The sequence below is a fragment of the Rhinoderma darwinii genome, unplaced genomic scaffold, assembly GCF_050947455.1.
Source record: "Rhinoderma darwinii isolate aRhiDar2 unplaced genomic scaffold, aRhiDar2.hap1 Scaffold_488, whole genome shotgun sequence".
Lineage (NCBI taxonomy): Eukaryota > Metazoa > Chordata > Amphibia > Anura > Rhinodermatidae > Rhinoderma > Rhinoderma darwinii.
In genome coordinates this window covers 110,575-123,113 of record NW_027464034.1, presented here as the reverse complement: position 1 = coordinate 123,113, position 12,539 = coordinate 110,575, and the positions used below count along the sequence as shown (strand labels likewise).

The following is a 12,539-nucleotide window of genomic DNA, read 5'->3' as shown; positions in this document are numbered from 1 at the left end:
ACATGAATTGGTCATTTTGCGGCCGGTCACTTTACGCCATCGTTCGGTTTCCGTGCTCTTGTGATGAATTAGACATGGAGCGGAGGGGACAGGGCGGGGGCTTATAGATTTCACACTCCTGCAGTCACGTGTGTGGAGGGAATTTATTCTGCCACATGTGAACGTAGCCTTATAACGAGTTCCCATAGCAACCAGTCACGTCCCAGTTTACCGGTTGCTATGGTTACTGCGCCGCTTTTCTCATTTGATAAATCTCCTGTGGGAGGGGCAGAAAGGCATCAGAAACGTTTAACCCCGCCCATCACGTGACACAGATCCGGCGCCATCTTGTCGTAGTCCAGGCTTCGCAAACGCAGAAACATCACTTCAGTAATGTCGCCCGCCCTTTGCCTTGTACGTCAGTTTCATGTCCGCGCACGTTGCGTCGTGACGTCAAGGGAGCAGTAGAGACGTGCGCGCCCCCGTAGTGTTCGTGCAGCTATGGCGGAGGGGGGAGGAGGAGAACCGGGCCCAGTACAGCCGCACCGAGCAGCCCGCACCCCGTCACCGGCACCCGAGACTAAGAGCCACCCGGATACAGAGACGCAGAAGAACGAGCTAGGGGAGCTGCTGAAGGCTCCGCTGAAGAAGGGGGACGAATGGTGAGCGGGGCTGGAGGGCAGAGGGTTGCGGCGGGGGAATGGGCCCGATCACTGGCGGTAACTGCTACTGATGTCTCCCGGTACCACAGGGGTTAGCACGAAGACCGGTGCCGCGGGGTTGTAGTTCTGTGTCACCGGCCTAGGCCTCAACCGGACATAGGAACCACATGAGGATGAGGGGCCCCCCGGTATAATTACCAGGAGAGGAGCGGCCCCCCGGTATAATTACCAGGAGAGGAGGGGCCCCCCGGTATAATTACCAGGAGAGGAGGGGCCCCCCGGTATAATTACCAGGAGAGGAGGGGCCCCCCGGTATAATTACCAGGAGAGGAGGGGCCCCCCGGTATAATTACCAGGAGGGGCCCCCCGGTATAATTACCAGGAGGGGCCCCCCGGTATAATTACCAGGAGGGGCCCCCCGGTATAATTACCAGGAGGGGCCCCCCGGTATAATTACCAGGAGGGGCCCCCCGGTATAATTACCAGGAGGGGCCCCCCGGTATAATTACCAGGAGGGGCCCCCCGGTATAATTACCAGGAGGGGCCCCCCGGTATAATTACCAGGAGGGGCCCCCCGGTATAATTACCAGGAGGGGCCCCCCGGTATAATTACCAGGAGGGGCCCCCCGGTATAATTACCAGGAGGGGCCCCCCGGTATAATTACCAGGAGGGGCCCCCCGGTATAATTACCAGGAGGGGCCCCCCGGTATAATTACCAGGAGGGGCCCCCCGGTATAATTACCAGGAGGGGCCCCCGGTATAATTACCAGGAGGGGCCCCCCGGTATAATTACCAGGAGGGGCCCCCCGGTATAATTACCAGGAGAGGAGGGGCCCCCCGGTATAATTACCAGGAGAGGAGGGGCCCCCCGGTATAATTACCAGGAGAGGAGGGGCCCCCCGGTATAATTACCAGGAGAGGAGGGGCCCCCCGGTATAATTACCAGGAGAGGAGGGGCCCCCCGGTATAATTACCAGGAGAGGAGGGGCCCCCCGGTATAATTACCAGGAGAGGAGGGGCCCCCCGGTATAATTACCAGGAGGGGCCCCCCGGTATAATTACCAGGAGGGGCCCCCCGGTATAATTACCAGGAGGGGCCCCCCGGTATAATTACCAGGAGAGGAGGGGGCCCCCCGGTATAATTACCGGGGGAGCGGGCGGACACACAGGATTCTTATGTAGAAGCCCCTGAAGAGAGGGGGGGGGTCCCGTTTCTTTTCGCCGTTGCAGGATTCCCTGCGTGCAGCGCCCTCTCTAGCTCCGCCCCTCTAGTATGACTGACAGCTGTGATCCACAGTGGGCGTGTACCTGGTGACCTGGGCTGTAAGGTGGTTGATCACATGACTTGTGGCGGTCCTTCTGATTGCCGCTGTTTTTCAGGTTCCTCGTGGACAGCCGGTGGTACAAGCAGTGGAAGAAATATGTGGGATTTGACTCGTGGGACGTGTACAATGTGGGAGAAAGTAACCTCTTCCCGGGGCCTGTGGATAATTCCGGGCTGTTTGCAGGTCAGTGGCGGCAGCGGGCGGTCAGACGCACGGCGCACGTTGTGCTGCACTCGATTTCAGCCGTTCTGTCCTTCCAGATCCCGACACTCAGGTATTAAAGGAGCATCTGATCGACGAGCTGGACTACGTGCTGGTGCCCACGGAAGCGTGGAACAAACTCATGTGCTGGTACGGCAGCGTCCCGGGCCAGCAGCCCATCGTGAGGAAGGTAAGTGGCCCCGGCGCTGGCCTATGTCCGCAGTGCGGCTGCAGATCCCCCTGATCCCTCTGATCTGCTGCAGGTGGTGGAGCACGGCATGTTCGTGAAGCATTGCAAGGTGGAGGTTTACCTGATCGAGCTGAAACTGTGTGAGAACAGCGACCTGGACAACGTGGTGACGCGGCACTTCAGCAAAGCCGACACTATAGGTAAGAGCGGCGGCGATCACTGCGGCCCAAAATATACCGCGCCTCGCCCCTTCCCGCGCCTCGTTGCCCCCTCCCGCGCCTCGTTGCCCCCTCCCGCGCCTCGTTGCCCCCTCCCGCGCCTCGTTGCCCCCTCCCGCGCCTCGTTGCCCCCTCCCGCGCCTCGTTGCCCCCTCCCGCGCCTCGTTGCCCCCTCCCGCGCCTCGTTGCCCCCTCCCGCGCCTCGTTGCCCCCTCCCGCGCCTCGTTGCCCCCTCCCGCGCCTCGTTGCCCCCTCCCGCGCCTCGTTGCCCCCTCCCGCGCCTCGTTGCCCCCTCCCGCGCCTCGTTGCCCCCTCCCGCGCCTCGTTGCCCCCTCCCGCGCCTCGTTGCCCCCTCCCGCGCCTCGTTGCCCCCCTCCCGCGCCTCGTTGCCCCCCTCCCGCGCCTCGTTGCCCCCCTCCCGCGCCTCGTTGCCCCTTTCCCGCGCCTCGTTGCCCCCCTCCCGCGCCTCGTGCCCCCCTCCCGCGCCTCGTTGCCCCCCTCCCGCGCCTCGTTGCCCCCCTCCCGCGCCTCGTTGCCCCCCTCCCGCGCCTCGTTGCCCCCCTCCCGCGCCTCGTTGCCCCCCTCCCGCGCCTCGTTGCCCCCCTCCCGCGCCTCGTTGCCCCCTCCCGCGCCTCGTTGCCCCCTCCCGCGCCTCGTTGCCCCCTCCCGCGCCTCGTTGCCCCCTCCCGCGCCTCGTTGCCCCCTCCCGCGCCTCGTTGCCCCCTCCCGCGCCTCGTTGCCCCCTCCCGCGCCTCGTTGCCCCCTCCCGCGCCTCGTTGCCCCCTCCCGCGCCTCGTTGCCCCCTCCCGCGCCTCGTTGCCCCCTCCCGCGCCTCGTTGCCCCCTCCCGCGCCTCGTTGCCCCCTCCCGCGCCTCGTTCCCCCCTCCCGCGCCTCGTTCCCCCCTCCCGCGCCTCGTTCCCCCCCCCTCCCGCGCCTCGTTCCCCCCCCCTCCCGCGCCTCGTTCCCCCCCCCTCCCGCGCCTCGTTCCCCCCCCTCCCGCGCCTCGTTCCCCCCCCCTCCCGCGCCTCGTTCTCCCCCCCTCCCGCGCCTCGTTCTCCCCCCCTCCCGCGCCTCGTTCTCCCCCCCTCCCGCGCCTCGTTCTCCCCCCCTCCCGCGCCTCGTTTCCCCCCCCTCCCGCGCCTCGTTTCCCCCCCCTCCCGCGCCTCGTTCTCCCCCCCCTCCCGCGCCTCGTTCTCCCCCCCCTCCCGCGCCTCGTTCCCCCCCCCTCCCGCGCCTCGTTCCCCCCCCTCCCGCGCCTCGTTCCCCCCCCTCCCGCGCCTCGTTCCCCCCCCCTCCCGCGCCTCGTTCCCCCCCCCTCCCGCGCCTCGCCAGCGCCTCGCCCGCTCCCGTCTCACCCCCTCCCCCGTCTCACCCCACAGAGTCTATAGAAAAGGAAATTAGAAGCCTCTTTAATATTCCTGTGAACAAAGAGACGCGGCTGTGGAATAAATACATGACCAACACGTACGAGCAGCTGACCAAGCCGGACAACACGGTGCAGGACGCGGGGCTCTACCAGGGCCAGGTAATGTCACCGCACTCATCGCCCCGGGGTCCGCACCAGCCCCCGCTAATAAAGTCTCTGCTTCTCAACAGATTTTGGTTATAGAACAGAGGAATCCGGACGGGACGTGGCCCCGACAGCCGCAGACCAAGTGAGTGAGGGCGGAGCGGGCACGGAGCGCGTCACCATCCCCCGCCGCTCCGCTCATCGTCTCCTCTTCTCCTAGGTCGAGTACTGCCACCAGTAGAACCTACGCCACCTCCGGGAAATCATCCACCAGCAGCTACTCCTCCTCGCCTTCCTCCTCATCCTCCTCATCATCCACCATTACTAATGGGGACGGCGGGAGCACTTACGGGCTGAACAGCTCCAACTTAGGCAAAGAGTGAGTGCGCGGCGGGGGCACTGACGGGTCTGGTTGCTGCCATCATTGCCCAGTAGTGGGGCAGTCTCCCCCCGGCAGGACGCTACGTCTCTACCTGGTCAGATATTACCTGCAGGGTGACGGGGACACAAGTACCGTAATATAAGGTCTCTGGGCTGATGGCCATCTCCACATGTAGCGTTGTCCTCAGCTGCTCCTCCTGTCACCATCCTAATAAGATGGGGGCGTCACTATTGATGGGCGAGTCCTGGTTACTGATTTTGTAGTTGACGTTTCTCTAATCCCGATAATCTCCACCCTGTAAGTAATACAGTAACCCGGATATATCCCCGGTCCTCATGTGGGGCTCCACTACTTATATCTGAGAGCCCCCCCATGTACTCCCGGGGCTCCTGTAGGGTTTCCGGGGCCACTTTCCTCGCTGCAGACTCTACCGGTGAATGTCCGTTTAACGTTCCTTTTCTTTCAGGGGATACGGGTCGTCTGGCAGTTCGTACAGTTACCGGGATCCCTCCAGTAAGCCGGGTCTCTGCGGTCTCAGCAATCTCGGGAACACGTGTTTCATGAACTCGGCGCTGCAGGTGCGTCACCAGCCGACCCTGTGCCGGGAACACATCATTGTGGGATTTTGTTGCCGGAAAGAACCTTAAACAGGTTTATTACATTGGAAGGAAGGAGCAGCGCCCCTCCTGTCAATGGTTGTGACTGGTATTACAGGTCATCCTTGTGCAAGTAAATTCCAGACGCCTCTCTGGGTAAGAGTGATGCTTTTTCTGGGGTGGGCTACAGAAGACCACTCAAAACTAAAGAAATAATATACAACTGGACCCGCTGATAGAAGGGAAGCTGCACTCAGTGTCACTCCTCCAGTACTTGCAGCTTGTTTCTCTGATCATCTGTTAGTTGACTGAGCTCTGCACGGTGGTCTCTGGTCCTTCCGCTCCAGGGTTATTGGGTGACACTTGTACCCGTTCAGCGTCTCAGTCCTTCCTTTCTCTGTGTCTTCCAGTGTTTGAGTAACACCCCACCTCTGACCGACTACTTCCAGACTGATGACTATAAGGATGAGATTAACAGGGACAACCCGCTGGGGATGAAGGGAGAGATTGCCACGGCCTACGCTGGTCTAATTCGCCAAATCTGGTCCGGGGAGCAATCCTATATGGCTCCACGCATGTTCAAGGTAGGACTCTGGGTTGTCTGCAAAGAGTGTTAAAACCCTGTGTTATACTCCAGAGCTGCACTCACTATTCTGCTTGTGGAGTCGCTGTGTACATACATTACATTACTTATCCTGTACTGATCCGGAGTTACATCCTGTATTATACTCCAGAGCTGCGCTCACTATTCTGCTGGTGGAGTCACTGTGTACATACATTACATTACTTATCCTGTACTGATCCTGAGTTACATCCTGTATTATACTCCAGAGCTGCACTCACTATTCTGCTGGTGGAGTCACTGTGTACATACATTACATTACTTATACTGTACTGATCCTGAGTTACATCCTGTATTATACTCCGGAGCTGTACTCACTATTCTGCTGGTGGAGTCACTGTACATACATACATTACATTACTTATCCTGTACTGATCCTGAGTTATATCCTGTATTATACTCCAGAGCTGCACTCACTATTCTGCTGGTGGAGTCACTGTGTACATACATTACTTATCCTGTACTGATCCTGAGTTACATCCTGTATTATACTCTAGAGCTGCACTCGCTATTCTACTGGTGGAGTCACTGTGTACATACATTACATTACTTATCCTGTACTGATCCTGAGTTACATCCTGTATTATACTCTAGAGCTGCACTCACTATTCTGCTGGTGGAGTGACTGTGTACATACATTACATTACTTATCCTGTACTGATCCTGAGTTATATCCTGTATTATACTCCAGAGCTGCACTCACTATTCTGCTGGTGGGGTCACTGTGTACATACATTACATTACTTATCCTGTACTGATCCTGAGTTATATGCTGTATTATACTCCAGAGCTGCACTCACTATTCTGCTGGAGAGCAACTGTGTACATACATTACATTACTTATCCTGTACTGATCCTGAGTTATATCCTGTATTATACTCCAGAGCTGCACTCACTATTCTGCTGGTGGGGTCACTGTGTACATACATTACATTACTTATCCTGTACTGATCCTGAGTTACATCCTGTATTATACTCCAGAGCTGCACTCACTATTCTGCTGGTGGAGTCACTGTGTACATACATTACTTATCCTGTACTGATCCTGAGTTACATCCTGTATTATACTCCAGAGCTGCACTCACTATTCTGCTGGTGGAGTCACTGTGCACATACATTACTTATCCTGTACTGATCCTGAGTTACATCCTGTATTATACTCCAGAGCTGCACTCACTATTCTGCTGGTGGAGTGACTGTGTACATACATTACATTACTTATCCTGTACTGACCCTGAGTTATATCCTGTATTATACTCCAGAGCTGCACTCACTATTCTGCTGGTGGGGTCACTGTGTACATACATTACATTACTTATCCTGTACTGATCCTGAGTTATATGCTGTATTATACTCCAGAGCTGCACTCACTATTCTGCTGGAGAGCAACTGTGTACATACATTACATTACTTATCCTGTACTGATCCTGAGTTATATCCTGTATTATACTCCAGAGCTGCACTCACTATTCTGCTGGTGGAGTCACTGTGTACATACATTACATTACTTATCCTGTACTGATCCTGAGTTATATCCTGTATTATACTCCAGAGCTGCACTCACTATTCTGCTGGTGGGGTCACTGTGTACATACATTACATTACTTATCCTGTACTGATCCTGAGTTACATCCTGTATTATACTCCAGAGCTGCACTCACTATTCTGCTGGTGGAGTCACTGTGTACATACATTACTTATCCTGTACTGATCCTGAGTTACATCCTGTATTATACTCCAGAGCAGCACTCACTATTCTGCTGGTGGAGTCACTGTGTACATACATTACTTATCCTGTACTGATCCTGAGTTATATCCTGTATTATGCTCCAGAGCTGCACTCGCTATTCTGCTGGTGGAGTCACTGTGTACATACATTACATTACTTATCCTGTACTGATCCTGAGTTACATCCTGTATTATACTCCAGAGCTGCACTCACTATTCTGCTGGTGGAGTCACTGTGTACATACATTACTTATCCTGTACTGATCCTGAGTTACATCCTGTATTATGCTCCAGAGCTGCACTCGCTATTCTGCTGGTGGAGTCACTGTGTACATACATTACATTACTTATCCTGTACTGATCCTGAGTTACATCCTGTATTATACTCCAGAGCTGCACTCACTATTCTGCTGGTGGAGTCACTGTGTACATACATTACTGATCCTGAGTTACAGCATGCGTTATACTCCAATTCTGTAAACTGGCATGTGCACAAGCTTACTGACTGTTTCCAGCAATGTTTTATGTAGATTGTCTATTTGAGCTGTAAAATGATGGTCCGGGGCGATGATCTTATTCCGGTTATAACTTGTCTGTGTTGTGGAAAGATCCGTCATCAGCAGCGATTAATACCGCTATGTAGGGAAGGTTGATAATTTTTTGACCGTACCTCAGTCTGCCCATGTGAACCATTAAAAAACCTCTTTTCCCGCGGGCGCCGTGTGACGAGTTCCGCTTTTTACACGGAGTCTTCGTGCTCCTTCACATGCGGCGCCCAGAGAAATAAAGGCCTTTCATTGGTTGGCGATGGGCTGACTTGTTCTCATCTTTAAGGCGATGAGATGTGTTTGTGGTCGGTGCGCGCGCGTCCTGACCCCGGCTCCTCTTCTGTCAGACGCAGGTTGGGCGCTTCGCCCCGCAGTTCTCCGGGTACCAGCAGCAGGACTCTCAGGAGCTCTTGGCGTTCCTGCTGGACGGTCTGCACGAGGATCTCAACAGAGTCAAGAAGAAGCCGTACCTGGAGCTCAAAGACGCCAACGGCCGACCAGACTCGGTAAGAGGAGCCGCGTGGCAGCGTGGACTGCGGAGGGGTCTGACTGGTGGCGTCTCTCACTCTCACTCTTCATCCCTCAGGTGGTGGCTTTAGAGGCGTGGGACAATCACCTGCGGCGGAACAACTCCATCATTGTAGACATTTTCCACGGCCTTTTTAAGTCCACGCTCGTGTGTCCTGAATGCTCCAAAGTGTCCGTCACCTTTGACCCGTTCTGTTATCTGACTCTTCCCCTCCCCATGAAGAAGGACCGCACTATGGAAGTGTTTCTGGTTCGAGCAGACCCTCAGTGTAAGCCCACCCAGGTGAGTTCATGTCCCGGGTGAGGTACCACGTGCCACGCGTCTCATCTGACACCATTTCTTGTCTTCTGCGCAGTATCGATTGATTGTGCCTAAAATGGGGACGGTCTCGGACTTGTGCTCCGCGCTGTCTAAACTGTCCGCGGTGCCTGCAGAAAACGTGAGTATGGGGTCGCCTGGTATTGTCGTCTGTGCCCCCCGCAGCAGCCGCATCACTTGCATGTCTCTTCCTTTCCGCGCAGATGGTGGTGACTGATGTGTACAATCATCGATTTCACAAGATCTTCCAGACGGATGAAATGTTGAGTCACATCATGGAGCGCGATGATCTCTTTGTGTACGTCCAGACGCTTCTTTGGTTCTGTAATGTCATCCTTTACGTGTCACTCATGTCCCGTGGTATAATGGCCACTGGGGGCGCTGCAGCATTGAGTGTGACCCTCTATGAGCCAGGACCGCTGCCCCCTCACTCTTGCGGGCAGGAGCTGGGGTTGTCTGCACTGATTTCCCTTTCCTGTGTGTTTTGTGCAGGTATGAGGTGAAATCCTCGCGGGGCAGTGATTCGGAGTGGTTGACTTTACCCATCTGCTTCCGGGAGAGGCGCTTCCGACAGAGCACAGCAGCCGGCACCATCTTGTTTGGGCAGCCGCTCTTGATCTCTGTGCCCAGGCAGAAGCTGACGGCGGACATGCTGTATAACATCGTCCTGGAGAGAATCCAGTAAGTGGTGGAGAAGCGTGGCTTGTGCCACAGGCGGGGGCAGGCGTGTTGTGTGTCTGCAGTGTGTGTGCTCCTTCTGTCTGTTTCCCGCCTTAGAGAAATATCAGTAGGTTTGTAGCCGTGGAACCCCCAACCCTGCAACATCCATGTGCAACCCTTGTGTAAGGACGGCTGGTAACGCACCCCGCCCCCTCCCCCCCTATAATCTGTGTAATGAGCCGCTGTCACTGAGGAGGATGGGAGTGATGGCTCCTGCGGGGAGTGTCCGGTCGGTGCCGTTTACTTCTCGTATTCTCTGCAGACGTTATATAAAGACTCCGCTACCTGAAGAGTATTCCTCCCTGTCCGGCGACACCGCGGCCTGCAACGGCTCGAACGGCATCTATGATGGTAAGTCTGTTACTGATGGTGGTTGTAGTCCTTGCTGGGCCCTATATCCACAAGACGTACGCAGCACCTGTGCAGACTTTTATATTCAGTGGTTTGTGTTTTTAAAATGGTCAAGATGAGGAAATGGATCATCAGGAAGAACGTGAGGAGACGGAGGAGTCCCCCGAGGAGTCGAACGGGCAGTCCGACGATAGTGTGGAGGATGAGAGCTCCGAGGGTTGTAGTCCCTGCAATAAAGTGCCAAAGAAAGCCCAGGATCACCACAAGAGGCTCTTCTGCTTCAGCCTGGTGAACTCCTACGCCACGTCCGATGTGGGCAGCATGCCGGCCGAGGGCGCCTTCCTGAAACTCACCTGTGAGTATGAGCTGTGTAGATGGATATGGTCTGCTGCTCTCTGTTATCAGCCATTGCGGGCTGGGGAGGGATTGGCTTCAATGTGATGTGACTTCATGTCCCTGCCCCCACAAGCTCCTTGATGTTTTCTGACCTTTGATTTTCTGGCTGCTGCTCTTGACTGGTTGCTGTTGTCTGATCTTTTGCAGCTTATTCCACTGTGGCCATTGACTGGGACACGGAGACGAAGAAGTTGTGTTATGGTGATCAGGAGGCGGAGGTGAGGCTGGTCGTGCCCGTCCCGCTGGGCTTGGCGGCTGGTTGTGTGCGGCCCCCTATGACGTGACCTCTTCTTTCCTGCACAGGCCTTTGATAAACACGAGTCAATGATGCAGCCGCAGAAGAAAAAGATGGCGGTGGCGCTCAGAGACTGTATCCAGCTCTTCACCAAGACGGAGGTGCTGGGAGAGCACGACCCATGGTGAGCGCCCCCTCCCCCGTGCCCGTTGCCTGTCACTCAGACGCCACGTCTGCCTCACGTCACTCTCTTTGTTCCAGGTATTGCCCAAACTGCCGGAAGCACCAGAGGGCCACCAAGAAGTTTGACCTCTGGTCCTTGCCAAGAATCCTGGTGGTGCATCTAAAACGCTTCTCATATAATCGCTATTGGAGGGATAAACTGGACACGGTGGTAGAGTTCCCAATTAGGTAAGAGCCACCGGAGCCACGGCCTGTAGACCTCGGTTTCAGCGTTGCATTGCAGCTTGCTGTATATGGGGCAGGTCAGAGCGCCCATGCCGACCCCCGGCCACAACCAGTAGCGCCTGCAGTGGTCACGTGATCATCGGAACTGGCGCAATGGAAGACGACGCCGCGTCTGGTGAATCACGTGTTACATCATGTGGACGGCCGGGGGAAGAGATGGCAGCAGGATGCATTATGGGAAGAAGACCAACTGGAGGGGGCAGGGTGATCTGGGAAACCTTGTGTCCTGACATTCATGTGGATGTGACACGTACCACCGACCTAAACATCGCTGCAGACCCCCCTGCATGGCAGCGTATTCCCTAATGGCAGTGCCCCCTGTTAGCAGGTCAATGTGTCCGTCCGTCCCCCCCCCCCCCCCCCCCCCCGCCGCGCTGCAGACATTGTCCAGGAATGATGAGGAACATGAAAGAGACTTCAAGGTGTCGTCTCCAAATTCTCCAGATCTCAATCTGATCGATCATCTGTGGAATGTTCTGAAGAAACAAGTCTGATCCGCTATTATGTGACTGTCGCAGTTATCAGCCGGTGGTGGTGGTGAACTTCTCGCTTCCGCCTCTGATCACTATTTTCCAGTTTTGTGGCCGCCGGACTGTAGCGTTGGATCCTGAACCTTCCCGCGGGCTGCACACACCGCGCCGTCACGCTCCCGCAGGCTGCACACACCGCGCCGTCACGCTCCCGCAGGCTGCACACACCGCGCCGTCACGCTCCCGCAGGCTGCACGCACCGCGCCGTCACGCTCCCGCAGGCTGCACGCACCGCGCCGTCACGCTCCCGCAGGCTCTATTGAGGTGTAACCTGGACGGAGGCAGATAAATCCCGTGTCCAGCACAGGCCGCACAACTGCTGACTAAGCGCCACATTGTAATCCCGTGTGCTGACCTGCAGCTCGGAGATGAGGACAATGGTCGTTAATGTGGCAGTCGGCCTGTGCGGTGCACGTCCTCCATGTATTCATGAGCTTTGTCCCTTTAACACATTAACTCCTTGTGTTCCAGAAACCTTAACATGTCAGAGTTTGTTTGTGACCCGACGGCCGGACCCTACGTGTATGACCTTGTTGCGGTTTCCAATCACTATGGTGGCATGGGAGGCGGCCATTGTAAGTATTGTAACCACACCCCCTCCATGTAATCACGCCCCCTCCATGTAACCACACCCCCTTCATGTAACCACACAGCCCCCCCTTCATGTAACCACACAGCCCCCCCTTCATGTAACCACACAGCCCCCCCGTCCATGTAACCACACAGCCCCCCCGTCCATGTAACCACACAGCCCCCCCGTCCATGTAACCACACAGCCCCCCCGTCCATGTAACCACACAGCCCCCCCGTCCATGTAACCACACAGCCCCCCCGTCCATGTCACCACACAGCCCCCCCTCCATGTCACCACACAGCCCCCCCTCCATGTCACCACACAGCCCCCCCTCCATGTCACCACACAGCCCCCCCTCCATGTCACCACACAGCCCCCCCTCCATGTCACCACACAGCCCCCCCTCCATGTCACCACACAGCCCCCCCTCCATGTCACCACACAGCCCCCCCTCC

At 56.5% G+C, this 12,539-nt stretch overlaps 1 protein-coding gene across 1 annotated transcript in view; it reads left to right on the top strand.

Moving 5' to 3' along the window:
• The first annotated feature begins 341 nt into the window (after positions 1-341).
• Positions 342-12,539, top strand: part of LOC142720061 (ubiquitin carboxyl-terminal hydrolase 4-like) — a 23,685-nt gene continuing 11,487 nt past the window's right edge. Inside the window, exons 1-20 of the mRNA XM_075848791.1 lie at positions 342-641; positions 2,023-2,150; positions 2,228-2,358; positions 2,432-2,558; positions 3,957-4,102; positions 4,174-4,232; positions 4,308-4,466; positions 4,936-5,047; positions 5,476-5,649; positions 8,311-8,469; positions 8,550-8,774; positions 8,848-8,931; positions 9,014-9,108; positions 9,303-9,491; positions 9,793-9,881; positions 9,997-10,236; positions 10,425-10,495; positions 10,581-10,696; positions 10,774-10,923; positions 11,982-12,085. Of these exons, the coding sequence (XP_075704906.1) occupies positions 481-641; positions 2,023-2,150; positions 2,228-2,358; positions 2,432-2,558; positions 3,957-4,102; positions 4,174-4,232; positions 4,308-4,466; positions 4,936-5,047; positions 5,476-5,649; positions 8,311-8,469; positions 8,550-8,774; positions 8,848-8,931; positions 9,014-9,108; positions 9,303-9,491; positions 9,793-9,881; positions 9,997-10,236; positions 10,425-10,495; positions 10,581-10,696; positions 10,774-10,923; positions 11,982-12,085 (2,719 nt within the window). The 5' untranslated portion in view covers positions 342-480. The remainder of the gene's footprint in view (positions 642-2,022; positions 2,151-2,227; positions 2,359-2,431; positions 2,559-3,956; positions 4,103-4,173; positions 4,233-4,307; positions 4,467-4,935; positions 5,048-5,475; positions 5,650-8,310; positions 8,470-8,549; positions 8,775-8,847; positions 8,932-9,013; positions 9,109-9,302; positions 9,492-9,792; positions 9,882-9,996; positions 10,237-10,424; positions 10,496-10,580; positions 10,697-10,773; positions 10,924-11,981; positions 12,086-12,539) is intronic.